This window comes from Polyodon spathula, chromosome 1, assembly GCF_017654505.1.
Source record: "Polyodon spathula isolate WHYD16114869_AA chromosome 1, ASM1765450v1, whole genome shotgun sequence".
NCBI lineage: Eukaryota > Metazoa > Chordata > Actinopteri > Acipenseriformes > Polyodontidae > Polyodon > Polyodon spathula.
In genome coordinates, this window is record NC_054534.1 from 22337253 (window position 1) to 22362634 (window position 25382).

Genomic DNA, 25382 nt, shown 5'->3' on the forward strand with positions numbered 1-25382 from the left:
CCGGCCAAATCCTTGTGAATGCCCTGCTGATTTAAATAAAAAAAATGCATTGATTTTATTGCTTACATTGTTCTCAGTAATGGCCAAGACAAGAAGCATTGAACAAATACCACCTAATAAGCCATATGCTTTCTCTTTTAAAACACAGAACAAAGCACTTGCATGTGAAGGTCTAGCACACGATGAATTGAAGGTGTACACCTCTCACATGATGTACCACGGAGTAAAATACTAGAGTAGTGTTTGAAGACAAGTGCAGCACAATATAACTACTGAGGACATTAGTGACTAGACTGCATGTTGCATCCTCATTACTACCAATATAAAAATCAACTACACACTACCTGTGTACTAAACAACCGTACTGGTAAACAATGACAAAGAAAGATCAAATCATGAATCCGGTCACTGAACTTCTGCATTAGGTAACGTCCTAATTTGTTACTGGTCCATGCTGTCTCTGGCATTTTTACTCAGGCACAGATCAAACACATTCAATTTGTTGTCAAATAAAAGTTGTGTCTAGGCAGATGTGACAGGGTCTTCCTCGTGCCACGTGTGTGGGTAGCCTCTGTTCAAGCATACAGAGAGACAGACGTGGTGTTGAAACGCCGGCACAGGTGCGCAGGTTTTATTCACACACAAACAGCAAACGAAAGTAAAATAAAGGTGGTCATGTGACATTACGAGCGATGGTAACGCACAGAGGTCTAATACAGGAAACTGTACACAAAGTGCAAAATAAAACACAGTACAACAAACTATAACTCAAAAGGTGCCGTGAAAACGGCAGGCCTTGCAGCAGCCCCGAGCAATCTCCCGTGGATGTTTTTAAACTGACCGACACTCGGTCGAGACCCGCCCACCTGCTGATTGAAGACAGCACAGCCAGTCACTTGCTGCCCTTCCCCTCAACCAAGCATAGCAGGCAGCAAGTCTCAGTCGAGCGCCCATCTGTAAACAATAATACAATCAACTCCAAAATGATACACAATAAACCCATTCCCACATAATCACACCAACACTAATTTACCACTGTGCAGGGCAATCACCCTGCCACAGCAGATTATTATCTTTTCAGTGTTCTGCTCTGAATTAAATAACTGTTCAGTAAACACGGAGCTGTTCAACATTCAATAGTTGAGATGTGAATACCAAATGACAATTCTGTGTGTAAAAGCTGTAAAAATCTGTGTGAAAACATTATTAGGAGTCATTTTAGTGGCTAACCTTCACAGTTGGAGCTTTTAGCACATTCTATAGGCCCAGTCACCTGTAACTGATTGTTAAAATCACTAGTAAGAATTATTATTTCCTAAATGCACTTTGGCAAGCAATGCCCTCCATAGACGTTTATTCATTTCTGTTTTATATAGTGTAATATTATTTTTGATGGATGCAAAAATTAAATATTGCTCAGATGGGGTTACTGTCTTTCGCACAAGAGACTAATGGAATGACATGCAATTCTTTTGGATTTATAATTGACTTTAAATCATTTATTTGCTGTACATATCAGTCAACCTTACAGACTTAAAGGCACATTTTGTGCAGCTGAGGTGAAGTTAAAAGTTTTCATAGCTACGTAGCTCCACACAAGCTACTACATTATCTTCTTTAGTCTTTTTGCTAACTGCTACTGGCTCTGGTCATTAGGATTTTGAAGTATGTGCTCAATAGTGGAGCAACAGAGCCTATTAACACTCAGAAAACACCATACCATTGTAAAACAGTGCGGGGAAACTTGCATGTGAAGCACAATAAATGAAACTGGTCGTTTCTCTTTGTGGCACACGTTCACATTCTTTAAAAAAAACTAATGTACTTATGTTTTACTGAATGTACCCATTAAGAATATTGTTTTTAATATCTTTTCAGTATGTAATTTGCTCTGGGCTCTGGTGCAAAGTCGAGGGTGAGAAAGAGTGTAAGACGAAATTGGATCCACCTATGGACGGAACAGAGTGTGACACAGGAAAGGTACACTATTTTCGGGATTGTTAAACTGGATCTGTGTAATGATGTGAGTTAAACAGTCTTCCAAGTTACAGTATGGCAAATGAAGTTCTGCTAACTTTATTTCCTTAGCAATGTTTAGGTACCATAACAATGCTGAAACACTAATAAGGAAAGAGACAACATCTGTGTTATTCATGGAGGACATCTTCAAATCTCACCTGAAAAGTTGCTTAAATGCACAAAATGCTTATTTTCTGTGAAGACCACATTGCCAAAAAACATTTAGAGTGGGACAAAAATAGTTGCTGTCAAAACATGGGTGAAAACTGCAGGAATTGTCTTTATTTCACCTATTTAACTAGAGTGAGCTGTCATATCAATTTTACTTACAGCTTTACAGGAACAATTTAATGACATTTTATTAAATAATTCAATCTTATTTGAAAGAGCAGCCCGTGCATACAGCCAGTTAACAACTCTTAGACGCAAAGCTGCCTGTGCCAGATCTGTTCTATTGGTTGAAACTAAGGTCAATGGACTGAGCCAAAATTCTTATTTTATTTCAGATTAGCAGAACAATGTTTCATCTTTTTTATTTTATTTTATTTAGTTTCGGCTGCTAGTATGATTCAACCTGATGTTTTCCAGTATGTCTTAGAACTGTTTATCCCAAAGCCACCTTGCTTTTCCATCTCTCTCCCCTGTAGGCCCATCTCTGGCTAAGTAAGTATGCTGCAGTAAACTGTGGCCAGTAGCACTAGAAAACTGGAACAAAGTTAAAATGGCTGAGAGGGGAATCTCTTCCGTGCAGTTAAAATACATTTTAAAAGTTCTGCTGTGGAGGAATATTTTATTTCAGCATGTAAACTGCCTCATTCCCCTTTGTTTAATGTATATAAGATTCAAATCACTCGATGTAATTCACACACTTGGATATTTTCCTGAGATTGTAGAAATGTCCCATTTGGGTTCTCTGCTCCCGACCCTTAAATTATTTTGATACAGTGTTCATAGGCCACTTAGCTGGATAGTGAATTGTCTGTTTGGATATTGTCTGCTGAAGGAAACCATCAGCCCTTAAACGGGGGTTATGAGACAGCATATGCTAATAACTAATAGGGATTTGAATTAAAACCATGTCATGTTTAGACAGCTGACCTACCTTTTTAGAAATTATTTTAAATTTCCCTCCAGACATGATCACCCTCAACAATAAGTCCATGACCTTACAAGCCAGAAGCAACTTCAGTTTGGTAACCACCAGGGTTTTATTATTGGTTATTAGTGTTAGGTGTCAGTACCCTCCTGTCACACCATATGCAGGGAATGGCATTTGATCTGTCAATGTAAAAGGAAACCACAAGCAATCAGTCTGATGTATTGCTGTAGAAATCATGGGTAATTTCATAACTATTGCTACTCTGGGCACGTGGAAGGATCTCTGGAACGCCATACAGTTATGCATCCAAGACATTTAAGAAGCCTGCCAAGAATAGTCAATAAAAGTCGTTGACAGGCAGGGATGACGAGTGGCAACTAAATCATGAACAGATGCTATGACCCTGGCCGATAGCACACTAATGACAGGTTCAGCACGCCAGGATCATTTATGCCTTGTTAAAGTATGACCTGAAACTTAATTTGGTTGCATGTTTTATTGATTACATTTTTTCTATAACTAGATTTTATGTCATCATCGCATAAGCTAGTAACCACAAAAGAGTGTGACTACAATGGTGGTGGTACAGTATGTGTTATTTTTTGACAAGTAACGGTTCAAGTTGTCTCAAAGAGGAAAACCTCAGGGAGTCCGTCTTTGATAAGCTATCGTTTATGATGGGGTGGTGTTATATGGGACGGATATAATCTATTTGTTCCACTGAAAGGTTGTTACAGTCGCAGTCTACACACATACATCTTGGATGACCAACCACTCCTTAGTGTAGAAGTGATGGGCTGCTCTAAGATGACAGTGCTGTGATAAGCAGTATCGGAGTGGTCTGATTAGCGTGTGTGTGTGTGTGTGTGTGTGTGTGTGTGTGTGTTAAACGACTTTATCAATCTAAACTACTAAATGTATCATTTTGTAGTGGTGCAAAGCTGGGGATTGTGTCAGAAAGGCTCTTTTACCTGAGCACACAGATGGGGAGTGGAGTTCATGGAGTGCATGGGGAGCCTGCAGCAGAACCTGTAACACCGGGGTCAGTGTCCGTCAACGCAAGTGTGATAATCCCAGGTAGGCCTTCTATCAGTTCACCTTTGAAAGGAAGCTTTGAAAGCTGGCGCTCAGTTTGTATTTTACTGGTGTTCTGTTTAAACCGATTGTTGATTTTAATTTCAAATGGCCTTCTAACAATTGTGTGTTGTGGGAGATCACCATTTCTTGGATGGTCACAATACACCCGGGGCTGTGCCATATTGCTTCATTAACACCAAACAGGCAATTATTTTCAGGTGCAATTTCTAACGGTGACCTGGACCGATCAAGTGAATTTAGGATTGAAATCAGAGAATACCGTTATGAATGTATGTATGTTATGTAAAAATAGCCTCAACCTCTAACTCAGGAAATTAGACTCTTGTGTACACATTTTCTGTTGTGTATTATACTTAGGGGTCTACTTAAATCGTGGTAACTGTATGTATTTTTCATGGGTAGGTTGTGGAATAAAGGATTTTGCTGACATTTCACGGACCTGTTTTAAACATTAAATAAACCTAAGTAGACAGTATTTCAGAACACTATGAAGCCTAAATAATGGTGCTTGCTTCCTTACTAAAACAGAGTGCTGTCATTTGTTAAAGGAAAGCATGCAGCAGCCTCTGTAGTAGCCCTTTGTTTAATGTGTGATTCTGAATCTAAATAGCGATCGATTGTATTTTCTTCAGACACATTAATATATGCAGTACAATTACCTCCACCTGTATGTACAGTTTCTTTGGGAAATACCTTAACACGATCAATCACCAAAATATGCTTTGCTTTTTTTTTTTTTTTTTTTTGCTCTGTCCTCCATTTCTACTATTTTACCACCAGTGCTAACAACCTAAATGAAAATAGTGCAGCACTGACTTTGTCCAACCCTCTAATGAACAGTACAGGTCACAGAAAAGCAGTACAGACGCACTGATAGGCTTACTAAAACTTTGTTGTCATTTGAATAGTAAACAACAGTTATTATTTGTGTAAATGTTATTTGTGGACGTTTTTTGTTTGTTTGGTTTTTGCATCAGTGCACACACAGGACGGCGAAGGAATAATAAAGTGTTATCTACAGAAGGAAGATAAGTAGTTTGTGTTGCTTGCGTTGTGCGGTAGTTCATTTAAACAATGTTTCTTTTTTTTTCCCTCTCCGTTCTTGTCCGGTATGCATTGGCCCCTAAAAGGTGAATTTTGCGGTGACCCCTCAATTTACCAATTTCCGCAAAATCGCGATTTAGGTAGACCTGAATTATACTGTATCTGAAGCATGCTGCTGTGACATTGCACAGCTGTCACGGGTGTACTCAACAGTACTCGGCTACAATGAAACCCATTTCTGTATATTTCACCGATTTATTTCTGTTGTTTGTATTTCCACAGACCCAGCACTGAAGGTAGAGACTGTCCTGGTGTCAGAGTGCAGTATCAAGTGTGCCGGAACACTCTCTGTCCAGCAGGGGTGCCAAGCTTCAGGGATTTACAGTGCCAGTCCTTTAACAGCCCTTTGTATCAGAAGCACTCGTTCCAGTGGTATTCTGTCACAGATAATGGTAGTTAAGACTGCTTTACTCAATTATTTATCTGCATTACTATAATAATGGATTCATCACTACCAACACTAATTATTTTGTTCTCTTTTAACTTGAATTTCTTTTAGCAGTCACATTTTAAAGTGTACTGTGAAAACAAAAGAAAAAAGAAACTATTGTTTTCTTCTGGAAAATCTGGAACATGTATTTACGCTGTAATACCCTGTTGTGTGTGTCTGCTATCATTCTCAATTGTTGTTTCTGATTAGATCATTATTTGCCATGCCTACTTACTATTCCAGCAAATACTGACCACCAGGGGAGTAGAGAGAGGGAAGAAACTACAGCTGCATTTTGGTAGTGGATAATATTAAAACCGCCTCACTTCAGAAATCCGGCTCTTAGAAGTGGTTGAAAAATAACCTTGTTTAGAATAGTAATTATGCATTGTAGATGTTGATCTAAACAGAAACTGTAATACAGAAAGCACACAATGCTTTTAAACAGGTGAGAAATTAAACACAATAAAATGTACATGTTATAAAGTATTGATTTAATAAACAATATTTGGGAATATTTAACTTCATAAGTCATATTGAAAGCCAAAACACTTAGTCAAACAATCAATAGTCAATCAATCAATCAGGAAATTCAGCTTCTACTACCACCCCCATCGGGGTGATGTCATGTAATAAGGAACCTCAAATCTAATGTATTACACAAGAGCTATTTGTTTTCTTTACAACAGATTACCTACTCTATATATCCCCACAACCCAAGCTTTTAGAAAGGTTGTCTCCCTGGTGAAAGCCTTGCAACCCAACATATTGCAAGCCTGACCTTGGCAGAGTTGTGCAACATGTGCTTATTTAAATTGATTTAAGCCTTTTGGGACTGTATTTTTTTTTTTTTTTGCAGCTGGGTGATCACTAGACCATCAGCTTTTAAAATATTGGTTGTCTGAAACAGTATGTCTGCGAGTAGTTAGTGTATAGTGGTAATTTGTATATGGGCACTGATTCAACCTGGCGAGTGGAGATTTTAAAAAGTCTCTTCATTCCTCTCTTGTGAAACAAAAACTAAATTACAATCGAGCACATACTATTATACCATTATAGCAAAACATTTCAGATCTGCTAATAGCTGATGAATTAATTCCAGAGATCTTACCTGTTGTGCACTTCCATTTACCATGTAAATGTTGTAGGTGCACTTAGTCCCATGCAAAGTTAGGAAAGCTATCTGTTTGCATACCTTACCATTTTGTAAAATGAAATATATGTGCAGTAACATGTGTTTCTTTCAAACCCACACATGCAAGATCTATACAGAGAAAGGAAGTGTGTGACAGCTAAGATTCATGGAATCATTTTGTAGCTGTAACCCCTTTAAGATAGTGAATAAGCCTTAACTTCCATTCACTTTCATGAAAGTATCTTTGGTGGAATGAGAAAGGCTGGCATTTTTTCATGTTATTTTGTATTTAGAATTGTGGCCATTGTCTTACAGTCTCAACTTGTTTAATCTGAAAGGGTTTGAATGTGGAAGATTTTAGACATGGCAGACAGTAAAGTAACCATGTGTAAGATTACATCACTGTTGTGCTGGTCAGCCTGCCTAAGTACAAAGCGCCTTTTATTTGGCAGCCCTTCTCCCTCAGATCTGGAAAGCACTCCACAGACTTGGTTTGACAAAGACCAGAATTTCCTATTTTCTTCACAGCCCTTTGGCTCTAGACAAAACACAAACCCTCTTAAACTATCTTTATAATCTTATACACAGATATAGATAGATATGTTTATATGCACTTAAAACCCTTCTGAATCTGCCAATTCAGCAAAACAAAAAACAAGAAAAAAAAAATTCTTTGGGTCAAGGGTAAATGAGTAAACTCCCTAATGATCTTCAAATAAAAAAATTAAAAAATCGATGGGCCTTCAGTAGAGCAGTATCTTTTTTCCTTGATTATGTCCCATCATTATTTTTGATTAAGTATCATGCATTGTTAATTGTGCTAGTTATAGTATTTAGGGACCATGTAGTATGTGTGTCTTCAGGTAGACTGGATGTCTCAGCTGAACAGCAGCTCCTAGCAGTACAGCAGAGTGCAAGAGTGATATCTGATGAAGCAGGGCAACTTAATCCCAAGGAGTAAATCCAATCTTTCACTTTCTTTATACAGGCAGGTGTGTGGCTTACCAACTTTCCACTATAACCCTAACCTGTAGAGACCAACCCTGACTTCGACAGTGGTGGTGATTGTAGCATTTTAACTTCGACACTTACACGTTTCTGTTTTGTTAGCACAAAAGGGTGATGGTGAAACCAGCAGGTATTCTCCCTCAGCTGGTGGAGGTAGAACCAGCAGACATTCTCCCTCTGCTGGTGGTGGTGGGAACAGCAGGCACTTTTCCTCCGCTGTTCTCATCTTGGGCTGTGAACCTGGGGCTTCCCTTTCTTGGGCTGTGGACGCTCAGCATCCTCCCTCTTGGGCTGTGGACATTCATGCTTCTGCCCCTCAGGCTGTGGAGGCGAAACCAGCATGCATTCTCCCTCTGCTGGTGGAGATGGTAGCGATGGCTCCTCTCCCTCTGATGCTGGAGATGGCAGCGATGGCTCCTCTCCCTTTGGTGCTGGAGATGGCAACAATGGCTCCTCTCCCTCTTGCACTGGAGATAGTGGGGCTTCTCCCTCTTGCACTGGAGATAGCGGTGCTTCTCCCTATTGCACTGGAGATGGCAGCGATGGCTCCTCTCCTTCTGCAAACTGGTGCTTCTCCTTCTCCTCTTCCTGGATAATGGGGCAGTTGACCACGAAGTGGCCCCACTCCCTGTAGGCAGTGGTTTCCTGATCCACCTGCGGCGATGGTACAGCCTTCAGGCAGATCGCCTCCTCCACGGTCTCCATCTCACCCGAATCGAAGGCCTGCACAAAGAGGGGGTCTTCAGGGAGGTGCCCATACTCCAGGCAGGTGAGGCACCATGTAGCCCCTCCTTCCTTTAAAAACCAAAAAAAAACTCTGTGGCGAAAAAAATCAATTCATCCGCCGTATTTCTGGTCTGACACTTGGAGGCACTGTCGTCCCACTTCTGACACCATTTGTGAACAGGATGGCTTTGCAGGAATGACGTCAGACCAGAAACACACTCCACAACAAGGACTGGTGGGTGAAAACGTGAGCCATGGCGCTCAGTATATTTATTAATAGACAAATAAAAGATTTGAACAAATAAAAGGTATAAAACAAAAGGCGCGTTGGCCAAACAAATAAACAAATAATAAACAGCAACAAACAAGTATTGTGTTGGTGCATAAACCAGCCCGCTAGTAATTGTTATTTTCTTTTTTACTACCTCTTTCACAGACTTACGTCTCTCCTCTGACACTCTCCCTAATGAGCCTGGAGTGCGTCTTTTTATAGTCTGTGGCTGGAGCCTTAATTACCTAATTTGATATAATAATTACCTTAAGGCTCCAGCCACATTCCCACGAGGGTATTAGGGAAGGGATTTTAACCCAATCCCCACTGACTACACAATATAAAGACCGGCTTTTCGCCGTTCTCAAACAATAAATAAGACGGACGGTGCTCAACCGCCCTTACATAAACACAATATAATAATAATAACAACAACAAAATAATCAAAGGGGCGGGACACTCCGCCACAGGGGTTCACTTACTTCTTCTCTGCAATGTATATATTTAAAATGTTGTGAAGAAAATATTACACTGAAGTCACTAAGTGGGCTTTGGTTTTTTACTAGTTGCAGATTTTATAGATCATTCTAAATACCGGGTGAAACACAAACATTCTGTATTGCAGAATGTCACACCAGATGTCAACAGATTTCTTAGTGAGCTTCAGTAATACTGTATGTTTTGTTTTTGTTTTTTAATAGTTTATCTTAGTTATACAGATGCTTGGGCAGGGAACAGTGCAGATTCTTTAGCATTTGTATGAAAACAGTTTGCATGGCTTTTAACTAAGATTCTTGAGATACCAAGTGTTTGATTCTGGCAAAAACCCATGTCTAATGGATGCCTTGACTGGGGTTGCTCTCTTCTGACCTCAGACAGTGCTTTTTTTGCCAAGTCTTGGCATATTGCATGGATCAGTATAATATAATAAACCTTTCTGTTTCTTCAGGAATTACTTTAGTGAGCAAAAAGGGAGGTCAGCTGTTTACAGCATTCATAAATCTGACACAATAGTAGGGTTACCATATTTCTGATCCTCAAAAAGGGGACACTACCCGGGGGGGGGGGGTCTGATTGGCAGGACCCATTTTTATTTAAGATTAATCTTTCATTGTGTGACATGGAAAAATTAAATTTAAACTAAACTGTAAAGTTTATTTCTACTTTGAACATCTGAAAATTATTATTTTTTTAAAAAGAAGTATAATGACCTGCATCAAACATGTAACTTTTTACAGTCAGTACTGTTTGCAAGATAACTGTCAAATCTTTGCACCAAACATCCCTGTCCTACTGTGCTTCTTCTTTTCATGCCCATGCATATTTCTCTGCAGAGCGTATCTTTCTCAGCAGTATTTGAAGTAGCTCAGGATGCTTGCCTGAAGTTGTGTTGTACGAGCAGGATCCCTTTCAGCGACTCTCCAGTCAAGCTGCCCCTTTCCTTTGTCCGCTGGCTTTGCATCAGTGAAAAAACTCGCACTACATTTGCATTGAGAAAGGGAACAGAAAATAACTACGCAATCTTTCACAGTGCTGAGTGACTTTCAATGTTTTTGGACCTGTCGAAATATTTGGCCTGTTTTTGGAATGCTAGCAAGTTCTTAAACTCTTCTTCACTTTTGCAACCTTCCACACATTTCTTGAGATTGCTGAACTGATCAAAGCACTTACCTAACCAACAAGAAAATGTTTTAAGTTTGGAATTCACTGCAGCTCGGTGTTGATTACATTATCGTCAGTGCCCTGCTGCAGTTTGACGTTCAAGCAACATCTACATATTTTAAGTCATGGAAACTGAAACTTTCAAAGTCATTTTTTTTTTTTTTTTTAAATACAGTTTTCTTAAATACCAATACAGTACTAGTAGAGTTTTAATAGCAAACTGGATTTATCTTACATACTTATATCTCAATTTAAATGTAAATCTCAGCAGTATTTAAACCTCAGCGTTTCCAGAAATATATTTTAAGGGGAATTCTCACACCTCCCATTAAAATCTGCATTATGCCACACTTGCTTTAGTGTTCAGGATAATAAAGAGCACATTTTAACATGAAAATTGGAAGGTCTCAAACCTCTGGTAAAAGTACAATTTGTCAACACTATACGTACCAGTAGTCATTTTGTTTTGCAAATCTCTTTGATTCATTTGTGTAGGGCAACTGAATGAAATAATTCCTGTTTATTTATTTCTTTGACAGACGCCTTTATCCAAGGTGACTTACAAGTGTTACATGGCAATGCAAGGTTACAATAATATGTATATAATATATAGGCCTATATCATTTATTTATTTATTTATTTATTTATCTTCATTTTTTTCTAGTGATGGCCAAAAAACAGAAAGATAAAAAATATGAAGGTAGATCTTTTTTTTTTAAATTGGTTACTGTGATGGGAAACTCCCTGTCTATATGAGTGTATTTGGAACTGGCAGGGAGGGGGTTAAATTTCTCCCTGTCAGGAAAAGATGTGAGAATGTGGCTGGAGCTCTAATTGAATAATTAGTAATTATTGATTAATTGGGCTCCAGCCACAGGGGATAAAAGCCAGGGGAGAGGGCCTGGCTGGGAGGTGTTCTTTTGTTTGGGGAGTTTGCTTTTGTGTTGGAGAGTTTTGTGTTTGGAATGAAGGAGTCTCTTGTTTTTAAAAGACCTGGAACCTGACAGTTTACTTTAAGTTCATTTTGATTATTTCTGTTTGAATCTCTTTCTGTTGGCCCTTGTGCCTATTTATTTGATTATTTTCATTTAATAAAGGACTTTATTTTTGCCTTTACTCTGTCTCTGAGCCTCAGCCCTCTGTCATCCTACCATAGATTTTGATACATACATATTTGGCTTGTTTAACAATGTGTATTATAGTTGTACCAAACAAGTGTTTTATTTTTGTTTTGGTGGATGTGATGCAAATGTATTCAGTGCATACAAAAAATGGCTATCCTGTTTAATTTTACTATTTTATAGTGCACAGTGCATTTATTTGAAGCAAAACTAAAGGACTGCAGAGCAGGTTATAGCGCAATAAACCCAAAGAGGCTTTCGCCGATCACAAAATACGCAGTCTCATCTTCAGTCTATGAATGAGTCGCTGTAGTTCAAGTTCCTCCATTTAAAAACATTCGATCATACTCTGATCTGATTATGATCCTGCTCTGGAGCAAGATCGAGTGTGGATCAGATTTTGGGCTCAAACTGAGCTCAGGATCAGCCCTGATGCTTTTAGTACAACTCAGTATGTCATAGGAGCAAGATCAAATCCGGGATCCAGTACAACCGGCCCCAGTGAACAATGCAGTCGCACGCCATCTGCGCAGGCGCAGCGCTATTAGGACACACCGGAAATTGCATTTCCGCAAGCATCAGCAGCAGTAAAGGGGTGAGCAGGTAAAATCCCGGACATTCGTTCACTTTGTCGAAAATCCGCCCAGACAGAGATTGGAAGCCCAAAAAAGAGGATATGTCATGGAAAAACCGGACGTACGGTAACCTTCCAAATAGGAGCATTGACATTCTGAGGAGTTATTATTCTCCACAGAGCTCTTCTAGCAACAATTAAGAGATTTTAAACCGTCCTTTCTCTAATTACTTTTCAGATTCATACATGATTTTATTTTAAACATTTCTCATCACTATTGTGTAAGAAAGCGTGACCCAGTAAAATTAAGTCACATGACAAGTATCCAGTGGGTATCTTCAACACAGATTCCATGTGTGAGCTAGTGCAGGGTGTCATTTTAAAAATGCTTATATTCCACATTAAACATTCTGTGATAAGTGGGATCTCTGAGTGGCTCACTTGATGCTCTCACTGGGAGCATCACATTTGCGTACCGCTGTCGACTGTTTCTCATCAATGTGCTATTCCCATTGAGCTTGAGTTGACACTGTGTTGTTGGCCTTTGTGCACCAGGGGGTGGAGTTGCTGTAGTGAAGGAATATAGTTGGAGATTCTAAATTGGTGAGCAAAAAAGAGTGTAAAATAATAGAAAAATTAAAGAAATACTGTCAGGATTTAACTATGCTATTATTGAAAACCAGGAATCTGTTACTATGTGACTCACTCACCTTATTACACATGAGTGACAGTTGCTTATTTTTATTTCATACTTGAGCGATTGAAATTAGGATAAGATGGAGTTGTTGCCTTTTTAAAGACGAGCATATTAATAACAGTTACGGTATTTTGTTTATATAATACAGGATGCTGGGAAGAAAACACCACCTGTTTTTAACATGGTAGTGTTCCTGTTCCAGACTTTGACAGACATCAGCTTTTTCCATTGAAATGATCTTGATAACGAAGTAGATTTACTTCACATTTTTGCTCTTTCTTTTAAAAGAATGTAAACACAGTGTCAGTCTCATCCAGCTTTAAAACTAGTTACCTAACTTCAAATGTTACATGTGTTATTTCCCTCTGTCAATCAGTAAGGAAACCCACATTAGAAAAGCTAGAAATAAATCTCAATTTCCAAAGATTGTTTTTATTTAGAAGCCTCATTTTTTAAATTATAATCAGAAGGCTCAATTGATCCAGTCTCACAATAAGGACCATTTAGAAATGGCTAGTCCTTTGTGGTCTAATGCAGTTGAAAGCAGACCTTTTTTTTTTAAAGGAACACAACATTTGTGCTTTAAGATAAATGAGTAATGGGCCTTACAGATTCCAAAGAGAGGTTATCCAGTCCAGTATGTTGTTGAGTTAAAAACAAAAACTGATCATAACAAAAACAGGAGCACATTTGGGATATCCTTTTATTATTTATGATTGGAAAATGTTTTAAAAAACAACTTCAAAATGTTCCCTCGCCATAATAACACAGCCAGGATTAAAGCATTGAAATGTGATACACTTTTGGTGGTTTAAAAAGGTGGGATAATAAGCCCCAGTTACTGTATCACAGTTCTCAGTTCAGCGATACAGAGAGAGTGTGTCATAGTTAATGGACTCTCATCCCACTACTCCTTAAAATATAATGTCTCATAGATAAATCTGACTTCCTGGTCATATGAATGTATTGCCAGCTTTTGCCGAGAGTTAAAACCTTAACTTAAACCCACTACACAATGTGCCACAGCTGGCCAAGCTTGCATGCAGACTCAGAAAGAGAGGGCAAGCCAGCTCACATTAATGCTTCAAACCCTAACAGTCTCAAACAATTTGTAAATTGTGTGCTATACTGAAATATGTTGCAAACAGTTTTTCAGATTTCATTTAAAAAAAAAAGTTTTAATGTTTTACTTAATTGTATGGATATGACATGTAAAGCTATATGAGCTTTTAATTATTAATTAAAGCATTGTAAAACAAAACAGGCATATATGATTTGAGATCATGTTTTACCTATATTTCAGAATTCAGCTAATTTTGTATTAGTGTATTGTGTAGTTAACTGCTGAGTATCTATTCAAAGGAGTCAGCCACTCTAAGTTAATATTTGCTTTACACACCACTCTGAACAGTAACAACACATAGGAAAAAAGTATCTATTAAATGGCCAAAGAGTAGAAAAAGCACAAAGTTAAGATTTTTTACATTTTAATTTGAAGTGGGCAGTTTGCAAAATGTTTAATAATAACACAAAGGATAACTGACTAATTGACAAAACTTTTGTAAGAATTGACTGCTCCTGTCGTGGAGGTCCAGGTCAAGACAAAAGGTTGTGACTCTTAAAATGTTATGTACACTATCACCCAGATATCACATTTAAAACCTTTTGGTCAAATGCAAAATCAGCTGAGCTCTTACAGACAAGGACAGCACACAAGCTTAAAAAAGAGATGAGACCAACGATTTAGGGCCTTTGAAAGGTCAACTTCTTTTCAGATGTGTGGTTTAGTTTTCTTAAGGCAGATCAGGCGCTTGGCTGAACTAAAAGCCTTTCTAATAGTAAGTTACAATCTAACTTTATAAGTTATTGTGGTAAATTGGGAATGGTTCCTGCTCGTCTGTTCTTAATGAGTGCTGTAATATATGTTTTTTTATTGTATGATTTGTTTAGTCTGAAATGAATTACTTTTTGATCTTACTGCCAGCAGGTCACCACTGAAAATAGGATGTTCGGTGAAGTGCAGCTTAAATCATTTCAAATCAAGCAAGCCAGCATAGGGAGTAATCACTGATTTAAAAACATTGATTAAAGAACCTGATAATGAAAAGCCTCTGGCGGCATGGTCGCGTAGTGGTTAGCACTGCTGCCTCTGGGTTCGTTTTTGGCCTAGGGGTCTGACTGTGTGGAGTTTGCATGTTCTCCTTGTGTCTGTGTGGGTTTTCTCCAGTTACTCTGGTTTCCTCCCACAGTCCAAAGACATATGTTCAGGTTGATTAGTCATTCTAAATTGCTGTGTGTGTATGGTGTTCTGTGATGGACTGGCATCCCATCCAGGGTGTAGTCCTGCCTTGTGCCCTGTGTCTGCCGGGCCAGGATCTGGCTCACCATGACCCTGTAAAGGATTAAGCAGTTAATGATAATGGATGGATGGAGCCCCGTTGAAATGCTTGATCAACCACGAGAAATCTTTCCAGCGCTAATGTGTAATGTTTTTTTTTTTTTCCTGGTAGAGAAACCCTGCACTTTATTCTGCTCCACATTGGGGAACGACCAGCCAATACTGCTGGCTGACAAAGTACTTGATGGGACTCTGTGTGGACCTCAGGAATCAGATATCTGTGCAAATGGCACGTGTCAGGTATAGTACAATCACCTTATTACTAATTTTAAAAAATGCATAACTTGCCCAAACAACTGCCTACACCTTTTTATGCACAAGTTTATTACTGATACCCAACTACCCATAGTGAAAATACTACTCCTCCCCCATTCTCATGATTTGGCTGAGACAATCTGTGAAGTGTATAATGTTACTATGTCCTTATAAAAGTTTACGATCGTTAAAGCATAGTAACCTGTAATAAAGCCTACTGAATACATGGTAAGCAATGTACTGTAAACACCAGAGAGGTATGGTAAACCCAATTAAAAACTTACAAAACCAAAGTAAACTATGGTAAATGTAAAGTTTAATCATAGGAAAAGCATGGGAAAACTGCCAAAATACCATTGAAAAATACTGTGGTAAACTTTTATAAGGGTGAGCACACACTGTTTCCTTCTGTGTTCTTGTTTGGATATTTGTTTGTTTGTTTCTATAACAGATTGTGACACCTATACCTTCTGGACAAAAATGCCTGTGTGTGAGTTCATAATGGTGGAGAATTTACAGATTTCACAGTTACAGATTTTAATAACAAACTTTTTCCCCAAAAACAAACCCGCTAACTATTAATATTGTATATTCATGAGCCTGATAATTTGCGAGCACACATAAGTGTAATTTGTTGTGTTAGCTAAACTCCCTTCTTGTTTAAGCTACCAGTTAAGCATATCTTTTTGAGGAAATTAATAATTCTTTTAAGCAGTAGAAAAACCGTTCCTGGGAACAGGTGTGAAAATGTTAGATACCCATAGAAGGAAGCAAAAATGATAAATCATTCAGAAATTTGAGTTATCAGCAGGCATCAACATTTTGTACCATTGGTCCAGTATATGCCTTGATATGACTGTGGACTGGTTTAATAGTTATTAAAAAATTTAAACTTACAGTAAACTGATATAGATTTGTGTATTTGTCACCCCCCATCCCGTCGCAATAAAGTTTAGTAACACACATTGTCAGTGGTTATGCATTAGTGTAAAATACATCAAGCGCTTTCATGGAAGGGATTTACAAGTGCACATTTTATCATGTGTCAGGCATATTCTTTCTTTAAAAATTGTAGTCTTCCAAGAACCAGCTTATAACACTTAAAAGGCTTATATAGGTGGGTCATGAAAGTTGAAAGTAATAAAAAAAAAAAACCTGCATTTGAATTTCATCACTGTCATCACATTAATAATGCTTTGAAACTACAATATTTTTTCAGTATCTTCAATTGTTATAAAATGTCAAAGATCCAGTAACCATATTTTCAATGAGCCTTGTCAGATTCCTGCCATAATAATCTGACCACAGTCATTTTTAAGACTTATTTTTATTGTAGTTTATACATAACTATTTTCAAATGGACTGTAATAGTTTAATGAACTTTACTTTTGGGAGTCACTGTATATTTGCATATTTGTTCACTGATGCAGTACGAACTGAAAGTGAAACCAAACACTCCTGTGTAATACGTCTGTGTTCTTTTTTTTTTTTTTTAGTATGTTGCATTCATCCGTAAGCATGGACCTGCAGGTCAAGTTAAGAAAACCTCTTGTATAGTAAATCAATGTTTGGATAGTGTGTTTCCATCATTATAATTTCCATTGAAAGCTCAGTTTGGCATCACAGGGCAGCTGTAATCTGCTGTCTTCCAACTGGCTCACATCTACTCCCTATCCAAACCTGACCAACAACCAACTATTATTAAGGACTGTTGCAGAACAAATTAACTTTCTGGCACTTTTTTATTTTTTAGATTTTTTTTGTTTAAATCCAGTAAAGTTTTGTTCTGGCAGGACAATAATCACACTTGCAATATGGTAAAATACAGTTTGAAAAGGAAGGAACACTGGAATGCTGTTTCCAAACTGTGTTGCTGTTTACAAAATATTGTATATAATACACATTTACATCATAAATAGTGGTTCATTTGTGCCGGATTGCACGAGATTGCAGACCAGGTACCTTTGACAGTCTAACTGGCAAGAATTATATAGTTTGCAAGTTTTGAAGGATATGACAAAAAAATAAATAAAAACCAAAAAACTCTACATGCATAACATGTACAATACAAAACGCTTTCCTGTTCCATCTATTAATGGCAATAGTGTCATGTAACAATATGTTTAAGGATGCGACATCTTTGAGTAAAAATGCTACTATTTTTGAACTGGTATGGCTCAAACCTGAAGATTATGTTAAAGCATAGCTTGGCAAAGGTTGGCATGTAGCTACCGACACCAACTGTAAGGCCCGAAACCCACAAGCAGATGAGAACTTGAAGCATAGGTGGAAGGTACTGTAAATCAAGGTAATTTCTTTAAGTCTGGAAACAAAAATGCTACCCCTCTTCCTCATGATGATATCCAATACCTTTTTGTTTACAAATGAAACCCTGATCTGATTTTATATAATACAGAGAGAGCACACACACACACACACACACACACACACACACACACACACACACATATATATATATATATATATATATATATATATATATATATATATATATATATATATATATAAAAACTAAGCAGAGCTAACACAAATAGTCTAGTCTGTAAAACTAGTAATCATCTTTCTAACCCCTGGCTATCCCACATGTTGTATAGACATTCCTGAAATTGGAATATGTGTTTTATTTCAGTCTGAAAGTCCCTGCTAACCCGTTTCAACACTGGAGAAATTCCCAGTGTCTAGTATACCAGAAAAGTATGACTTTCAGTTAAGAATGAAAAGATGATTTCCTTTAGTTTCTGATTAAAGTGGGAAAAAAAGGTCATGAACTAGATATCTGCCCAAGATCGTTTCCTTGCAGCAAACAGGCTTGTTTCATCACCCACACAGTATTTCTACAATGTGCTACACATATGCAGCATCCCAAGGAAGGCACATCATTGCCGGAAGGACTCCAATATGCAAGGTCAGCTGTAATATATAAAGCATCAGCTAGAATTTTAGAATTCAGACAGAATTTAAAAAAAAAAAAAAAAAAAAAACACCTAACTATTTTATGTATAATAATAATAATAATAATAATAATAATAATAATAATAATAATAAAAAAAACCTACAAAATGTTATCACAGAAATCTACTGGAAGCCATACTAGTAGTATTGTATTTCATGTTAGATTTCAAAATGTCACATTTTTCAATTTTTTTTTAGTTTTTCCTTAAGTATGTGGAAAACTACAAAGCGGTATGTAATTCAATATGTTAATGTAAAATTATTCAGCAGGTTTTATTCGATGTTGTATGAAGCAAATCCAGTTCTCTATGCTGAGAGACACCATTATTTCACAATTTGAGCAAAGTAGCAGATATAGCATTTAATATAATACATATTGATATAAATTTAGTTTTTTTTTTTGCACTTGTTCTGACTCTGAGCGGCAAACTTTAAAGGTCACAATTAAATATTGTAATAGAATGCCTCCCCTGCTGCCATTCCATTGAACTGGGGTCAAATTGTTTGATGGTTGTGTTTCACAGTTCACTGGTCACTTTTTCCATGTCTGTTTTCTCAGTAACTTACTAAAATAAAAATAAACCCAAGCAAGTCCTGAAGGCCATTTGTTAATTGTAGGGCTAGAATATAAAAAAAAAAAAAAAAAAAAAAAAGCTCCTTTATTTTTATTTATCCCTGAGCACCGCTGTACATTGTGTGAACCAGTATGCGGATCCTGTGTCTAAAATACATGTCAGACAGACATTCTTCTGACTAGTTGATATTTTGTACTACAGTATTTAGTACTAAAATAGCTTCGGCGTTTGACCATTTTTTTTTTAATTTTTTTTTTTTTTAATTTTTTAATTATTTTTTTTTATTTAACAACAGTCTAGAAAGGTTTTGTACATAGGAAATTATTTTAAATAATAAAAATTAAAATAAATTGCACAGGTGTTAATGCTTGACACCAAAGTTACAGTATATCAGAGAAATCCATAGAAGTATTATTTAGTTGATAAGCATGAAGTGGCACTTTCTTATTTAGCAAATTTCAGCACATTCAGATTGTTGGCTCAGGTTGTGCAGTAAGGATTTATTTGGCTTTCAAGCACAAGCAGGTGCTTTTGCATACTGTTTTTCCAGCTATGTTTTCTTAACTGGTATTTATATATTAAATACTGGAGGTAGCACTTTATAAATATGGCCCTGTGTATTTTGAATTATAGAAACAAACCCCAATCCTTTTTTTTTTTTTTTTTACTCAGTTTGTATTGCTGACACATTAAAAAGACGATCATACAGAAATATTCCCGTTACATGAGTAACCCCAGTGCAGGCAGGTTCCAGGCATATTAGCATTCCATTTTTAACAGAGTAACCCTCCTGCAGAGATTGATATGACACCGTTTCCCTTTTTGTTGTACAGAAAATCAGCTGCGACGGTATACTGGGATCATCAGCCAGAGAAGATAATTGTGGATTGTGCAATGGAAACGGCAAATCATGCAAAGTCATTAAAGGAGATTTCAACCACACCAGGGGGGCAGGTAAATATGTTATCTGCATCTTCAGTGGGAACGCTGTTGAATCTAATGTGGTGTGCGTGCCAGGACATTGTATAAATTCATAATCCCAGAAGGTCTCTCATTACTTATTAAATTAAGTCTACTATATCGTGCACCAAGCAAAAACAAAAAAAAAGTCATCTTTAATGTGTTTCATGGTCTCTTTCCAATGTCTCCTGTCTGTGGTATTATTGCATCCCCTGCCCAGTGTCAGTCAGAGCTGGGGATCATGTTGCTAAGTAATCACCTAGTGTCAAGAAAGCTTGAACCTTTCTTAGCCCTGAAAGGCACTTTCTAATTTGTCAGCACACCAGAGCACCACACGATGAGCATCTCAAATCTAGGGTGTCCTGAAAATGTATTGGAATAGGATAACTAAATGCAGATTTTACACAAACTGCAGAGTACCTGCATTGTAGCTGTAGCATTCCAGCCGCATTAACTACCCTGTGCTGTAACTAAAGCCCCTTTCACACTGTCGTGCTCTACACCGGTCGGAACCTACCTGGTTCAGGACCCGGTGTCATGCAGGCTAGGTACACGATTTCACAGTGCTTTTGATAAAGCAGGGTTGACATGGATGACAAACGCAGTACACAATGAGCGTAACAATGCCCCGGAAGCAGCTTGTTACAGATGCTTCCATCCAAGCTTCTCTGGATTGAGCCATAGGCCCAAATGTTGATTAGAGCAAATGTTTCTTCATCCCTGCTGCAATCTGGCTCATGGTGTGTCTCAATTAACAAAAATATGGTGAAACAGAAATGTTCCTTGTGAAAGTGAAACCTTAGCACAGGCATGGCTGTTTGTTATTTTGTAGGCTTATGAACGACCATCATACATTTTGTCCCGCTCAACCCAGGTCAAAGCGTGTCAAGCAACATCTTGAGGTGGGTCACTGGGACCCGGGTTAACCCAGGTACAACCCCAGTACGTGGTTTCACACTACATTGTAACCCAGGTAGCCAGAACCCTGGACCAGACATGGGTAAGAGTGCCAGTGTGAAAGGGGCTTAAGTCTTGTTTGCAGCCAGTGTCATATTGAGCAACTAAATTCTCCAGCACAACAAGTAATGAGTTCAAAGTATCATTTTGTGAATGTAACGGAACCATTGGTACTGTTTTGTTACCTGCTGCTGACAACTGTCAACCTCCATTCCTGCGGTCAAGTTAATCACCTCTTTTCATCCAAGCAACGGTTGTTACCAAGCTACAGTGCTAAATCTTGGACTGGTTAGCTCATGGGGCTGACGTGTCGGTCATTGAGGCATGATGAGAACTATACTCATCCACATAGGCCAGTGCAGAGCCCAGGATCAGCATTCAAACCAGGGAACCCATGAAAGTGTGGCTCAGCCTGTATTCCTGCATGGTCGTGCTGTTCCTTTATGAGTTAGGGGACTCCTTGCTATTTTTAACCTTGGTTGTTGCTTTCCACAGGTTATGTTGAAGCGGTGGTGATACCAGCAGGAGCCAGAAGAATCAGAGTGGTGGAAGAAAAACCTGCACACAGCTACTTAGGTAAAGAAAATATTACTGAAGAGTCATTCTGAAATACTTGTTGGCTTTTTCTGTTATTTGATAGCTGACCTAAGTGAATTGTTGTGAAAAAAAAAATAAATAAAGTGGTGATCGCTATGCTTCAGTGCGAGAGGTCCCGGGTTCGCTCCCACCCTCCACCTGTGTGTGGATTGCCTCGCCCTGTGTGATGCGCCTGCCTGTTGGGAACCGAGAATGCTACAAAAAAAAAAAAAAAGAATAACAAATATATATATATATATATATATATATATATATATATATATATATATATATATATATATATATATATATATATATATATGATATATCATTTTCATGATAGGGAATTATAACATAATTACGTGTATTTTTAATCACGTGATTAATTCTTAACACATGGTACTGCAATGCTGGGTCATATATATATATATATATATATACACAGTGCCAGTCAAAAGTTTTAGTACAATTGCTGGAAACTAGTTTTTTTTCATAATTGACAATGTTTTACGTTGTATACGTTTCTGTAAATACTTGAAAATGAAAACACATGTTACAATGTACAAAACAAAACATAAGGAGTATCAAAGCAATGTTCAAGAAAATTGAAAATTGTCTCCAAATCTTGGATTCCTCAAAATAGCCACCCTTTGCCTTAATAACAGCCTCACAAACACGAGGCATTCAGTTAACAAGTTTCAGCAGGAAATCACCTGACAAGTCTTCTCAGCTCTACTGCAGCAATTCCCAGAGATGTAGGGTTCCTTGCTTTAACTCTTCTGTCCAGTTTGTCGCATACAAGTTCTGTGGGATTGAGGACTGGAGACTGGGCAGTCCAAGTCATTAGATTGAGTTGTCCTTCACTTTCCTTCTTCGCCAGATAGTTCTTGCACAACTTTGAGGTGTGTTTCGTAGCCATGCTGGTTGAGCTTGCCATGGACTTGGTAAAGATCACCAACTCTGTCACCAGCAAAGCAACCCCAGACCATGACACTGCCTCCTCCATGCTTGACAGTGGGAACCACACATGCAGAACTCATGCGCTCACCCTCTCTGCATCTTACAAATACTTGGTGGTTGGACACAAATATTTCAAATTTTGACTCATCGGTCCATAAGACAGACTTCCACTCCTCAAGCGTCCAGTTTCTGTGTTTTTTGGCCCAAGCAAGTCTCTTCCTCTTATTCTGCACTCTTAACAATGGTTTCTTTGTAGCAATTCTTCCAGTTAGGCCAACTTCACGCAATCTCCTCTGAACAGTTGATGTTAAAACATCTGTATTTCTAGAAGCATTTAGCTGAGCTTCTATTACAGGGACAGTTAATTGCTGGTTTCGCAGACTTGTGACTCAAATGAACTTGTTCTCTGATTCTGAGATCACCCTTGGCCTGCCTGACCTTGTTCGGTCCTCATGAGTGCCAGTTTCTTCAAATCATTTGATGGTCTTGGCCACAGCAGTTACAGACACTTGCAAAGTTCTTGCCATTTGTCTTACAGATTGACCTTCATTTCTTAAAGTAATTACAGACTTTTTTCTTTGCTTAACTGAGCGTATTTTGCCATTTTCTGCTCCCTTACATTCAGGAATGACAAACTTGTGCCTATGCCCACTATATTTATAGTAATTATGGACCCTCACCTGTTAACAATAATTGGTGACAAAAGGTTAATTAGGTAACATACTAGTTAACTCAGAGAACATCTAAAAAAGAGACTTTTATACTTAGGCCAGTGTTCTAACACCGTGTTACACACATTTCAGACTTTTAACTGACTTGGGCTTCAGACTGAAATCCCCTTGCTTTGGGTTTCAGACTGAAATTCCCTTGCTTTGCTTTGGGAGGCCATTTCATTGACATTGACCAGATTAACATTTTCATTTAAAAATGTAATTTTTGAATGCAATTCACTTATGATTATCAGCTTGTATAAGTACACATATCGTATAATGAAATATTAAATGTTTATAGACAAGTTTATAAATTTAAAAGCATAGATAATCATGAAAAAACAGGTTTCTAGCAGGTGTACTCAAACTTTTGACTGGTACTGTATATATATATTTTTTTGTATGTATGGCTGCAATGCACTTCCGTTATATTCTGTCTTGTGATCATAACATTTGCATCCAAGCAAAGCATTGTATGGAATTTATTTACCAAGCAGGAGAAAATGGAATTTGTAAACTCTGCCAAGGACATATTTTATTCAAAAGGATGAAGCACTTGCACACTTACTTGTGCGCCACAAATATTTTTATTGATCCCAAACAAAATTGGTCAACGTTTCGTAAGTGTGCGAGTAATGTTTTTCCCATACTGATTTCATTTTGTACTTTGCACCTACACATTTTGCAATGCATATGCTTTTTATTAATGAATCTACTTTATTAAAATACAAATAAAAATATTTGTGGTTTTCAGTCTGTTTTCTGAAAAGCACAACGTTCACTATACTTTATTTATTTTAAATAAAGGCAACTTATTTGGTAAAAAAAAAAAAAAAAAAAAAAAAAAAAACCTATATCTGTGCAATAACGAGATAAACATTCCATATTGGAAGCCACTGTTAAATGGATCACAGAGTTATCACTGACATAGACCAACATGATGGGGCCATTAAACTAAAGTTACCATGTAGTCTGTATGAAGGCAGAAGAGTCTCTTAAACCAACCAAGAAAATCTTCAGAAATGGTCTGGTCACCAATTCCTCTACTCCAGATTTATTTTAAGCTAAAAGAGGTTTCTCCAAGGTCTGAACCCACAACCCCCTGACACAAAAGCACCTTCATTTAAATGACTATAATGTCCTTGGGTTAGTGTAATAGGTGATAATAGGAGTCAGTTAAATACTGATCTGGGTTATGTTTCATAGATGGCACTGAATGGATGAGATGTATTCTTACATCTTCATGTGTACACATTCCGTGCTATAATTATATTTTTGTCTCGGCTAATATTTTTTCACATGGTGAGGCTTTTTTGAGGTAATTAGGTGAAAGAGTTTCTGAGATACATGTCTTGAATCGCACATCTAATCTCCTCTGTCTCCTGAGATGTTGCTTCAGGAGGAAAAACAGTGCTCTTATCTAATGGCATGCGTGCCAAGATCTGTATCTCATGTGGTTTTCATTGTAAGAAAGGAGCACTACCTTGTGTCAGCTGACAGCTATCAGAGAAACTAATAACATCTGCCAAGAGGCTCCCTTTCATGTAGCTAGACGAATCATACAGAATGGCTCACATCAATCAAACTGGCAGCCAGCTCTGTTCTTCAGTAGAGGGAGGTACTTCTCTTACCATGGTGGCGTTTGAAAGCGATATTCAGATGATATCTTAAATATTTTTTGCCACTAAAATCAGTTTCATGGAAGTGTTTTTTGCAAGTTAAAAAATATAAAATACTTTTTTTAATGGATGGAAGACAGACAATTATTTGGTATTTTCTGCTTCAGATTTTTTTTGTTTTGTTGCCATTTTAAAGAGGAAGTACCAGGTTCTGAAAAATAGAGCTTTCTTTTTATTGTTAACATCCTGACAACAAACTTTTCAAAGCTCTTTTCTAAATGTCTGCTATAGTGCACTGGGGTTTGAGATCTGTCCTCTAAATCACTGCAGGAAGAGTGATAAAACATTTTAAAAAATATAAGTGCTCTGGCTTTTCTGTTCCGTACCACATCATGGATCGTTATTGCAGTGTTACCAGTTTGACAATGTGGGCAAAAATCCTCACTAGAGCGAAC

The 25382-nt window shown here is 37.7% G+C and overlaps 1 protein-coding gene across 1 annotated transcript in view; it reads left to right on the forward strand.

Moving 5' to 3' along the window:
• The window catches only part of LOC121315636 (A disintegrin and metalloproteinase with thrombospondin motifs 19-like), a 96997-nt gene that overhangs the window by 57545 nt on the left and 14070 nt on the right, over window positions 1-25382 (forward strand). The window contains exons 11-16 of the mRNA XM_041249902.1: window positions 1879-1980; window positions 4050-4195; window positions 5543-5712; window positions 15455-15582; window positions 19979-20099; window positions 21558-21638. Of these exons, the coding sequence (XP_041105836.1) occupies window positions 1879-1980; window positions 4050-4195; window positions 5543-5712; window positions 15455-15582; window positions 19979-20099; window positions 21558-21638 (748 nt within the window). The remainder of the gene's footprint in view (window positions 1-1878; window positions 1981-4049; window positions 4196-5542; window positions 5713-15454; window positions 15583-19978; window positions 20100-21557; window positions 21639-25382) is intronic.